Source organism: Mesitornis unicolor, unplaced genomic scaffold (genome assembly GCF_000695765.1).
Source record: "Mesitornis unicolor isolate BGI_N332 unplaced genomic scaffold, ASM69576v1 scaffold34969, whole genome shotgun sequence".
In the NCBI taxonomy this organism is placed as follows: domain Eukaryota; kingdom Metazoa; phylum Chordata; class Aves; order Mesitornithiformes; family Mesitornithidae; genus Mesitornis; species Mesitornis unicolor.
The window spans coordinates 1-908 of NW_010209914.1; the positions used below are offsets into that span (position 1 = coordinate 1).

At 62.9% G+C, this 908-nt stretch overlaps 1 protein-coding gene across 1 annotated transcript in view; it reads right to left on the bottom strand.

The window, feature by feature from the left end:
• Window positions 1-5: 5 nt before the first annotated feature.
• Window positions 6-908, bottom strand: part of MEX3A (mex-3 RNA binding family member A) — a gene marked incomplete at its 3' end in the record, with an annotated part of 1319 nt that continues 416 nt past the window's right edge. Inside the window, exon 2 of the mRNA XM_010193015.1 lies at window positions 6-850. Coding sequence (XP_010191317.1) covers window positions 6-850 — 845 coding nt within the window. The remainder of the gene's footprint in view (window positions 851-908) is intronic.

Consider the following 908-nt stretch of genomic DNA (forward strand, 5'->3'; position numbering starts at 1 on the left):
GAGAGGTTGGGCTCTTGAATGGAGGAGGACGGAGAGCGATGGGAGTTGGGGTGGATGGCGCCGGTGCTGCTGGATCGCTGCTGCTTGGAGAAAAGCACCGAGACGGGGTTGGTGTTCTCTTGGCCGGCCCACATCGGGGCACCCGACTCCGGCACCCCGTAATACAGATCTTGCTTGTTCACCCCGTAGTTGGGGAAGAGGTAACCGTAATTGAAGTCGTTTTGGTCGTTCAGCCTGGGGGTCTCGTAGACGGGGTCGACGGAGCAGTCGCCGATGCAACCCAGGCTGTTCTGCCGAAAGGTGGAGAGGGGCTTGCAGCCCGGCGCCGGCGTGTGGACCCGCCAGGCCTCCGAGTAGCGGTTCTCCATGCCGGAGTCGGGGCTGCTGGAGAGGAAGTCGTTCTCGTTGTTGTACTCCAGGATCTTGCCCGTCCTCACCGCAATGTGGGTCTCGATCTCCTCCCGGGCTCGCTCGACGTTGCCTGGGGCGCCGGTGATTTCAAAGACGGGGTCCCGGTCCCGGCTGGGGGTGATGATGTAGGTGTTGGTCTGCTGCTGGATCCTCTTGATGGTGGCTCCTTTGGGGCCCACCACTAAGCCCACCACACGGTAGGGGACGCGCACTCGGATGGTGACTTGCCCTGGCAAGGTGGGAGCGCTGCCGAAAGTGGTGCCAGCCTTGTTACGGGAGGCCCTGATCATGGAGAAGTGCTCGGCAGCAGAGATGATCTCCCGCCGGGCCATGGCCACGTCCTCTCGCCGTCCCGTCACCATGAAGACCGGTTCCTCGCCCCGCACCGGCGTCTTGATGTAGGTGTTGGTCTTTGCCCGCAGGGCTTTGATCTTGCAGCCTTGGGGAAGAGAGAGAACACAAAGCAGGGAGGTTAGAGAGGCTGGCCCTCCCCGCGC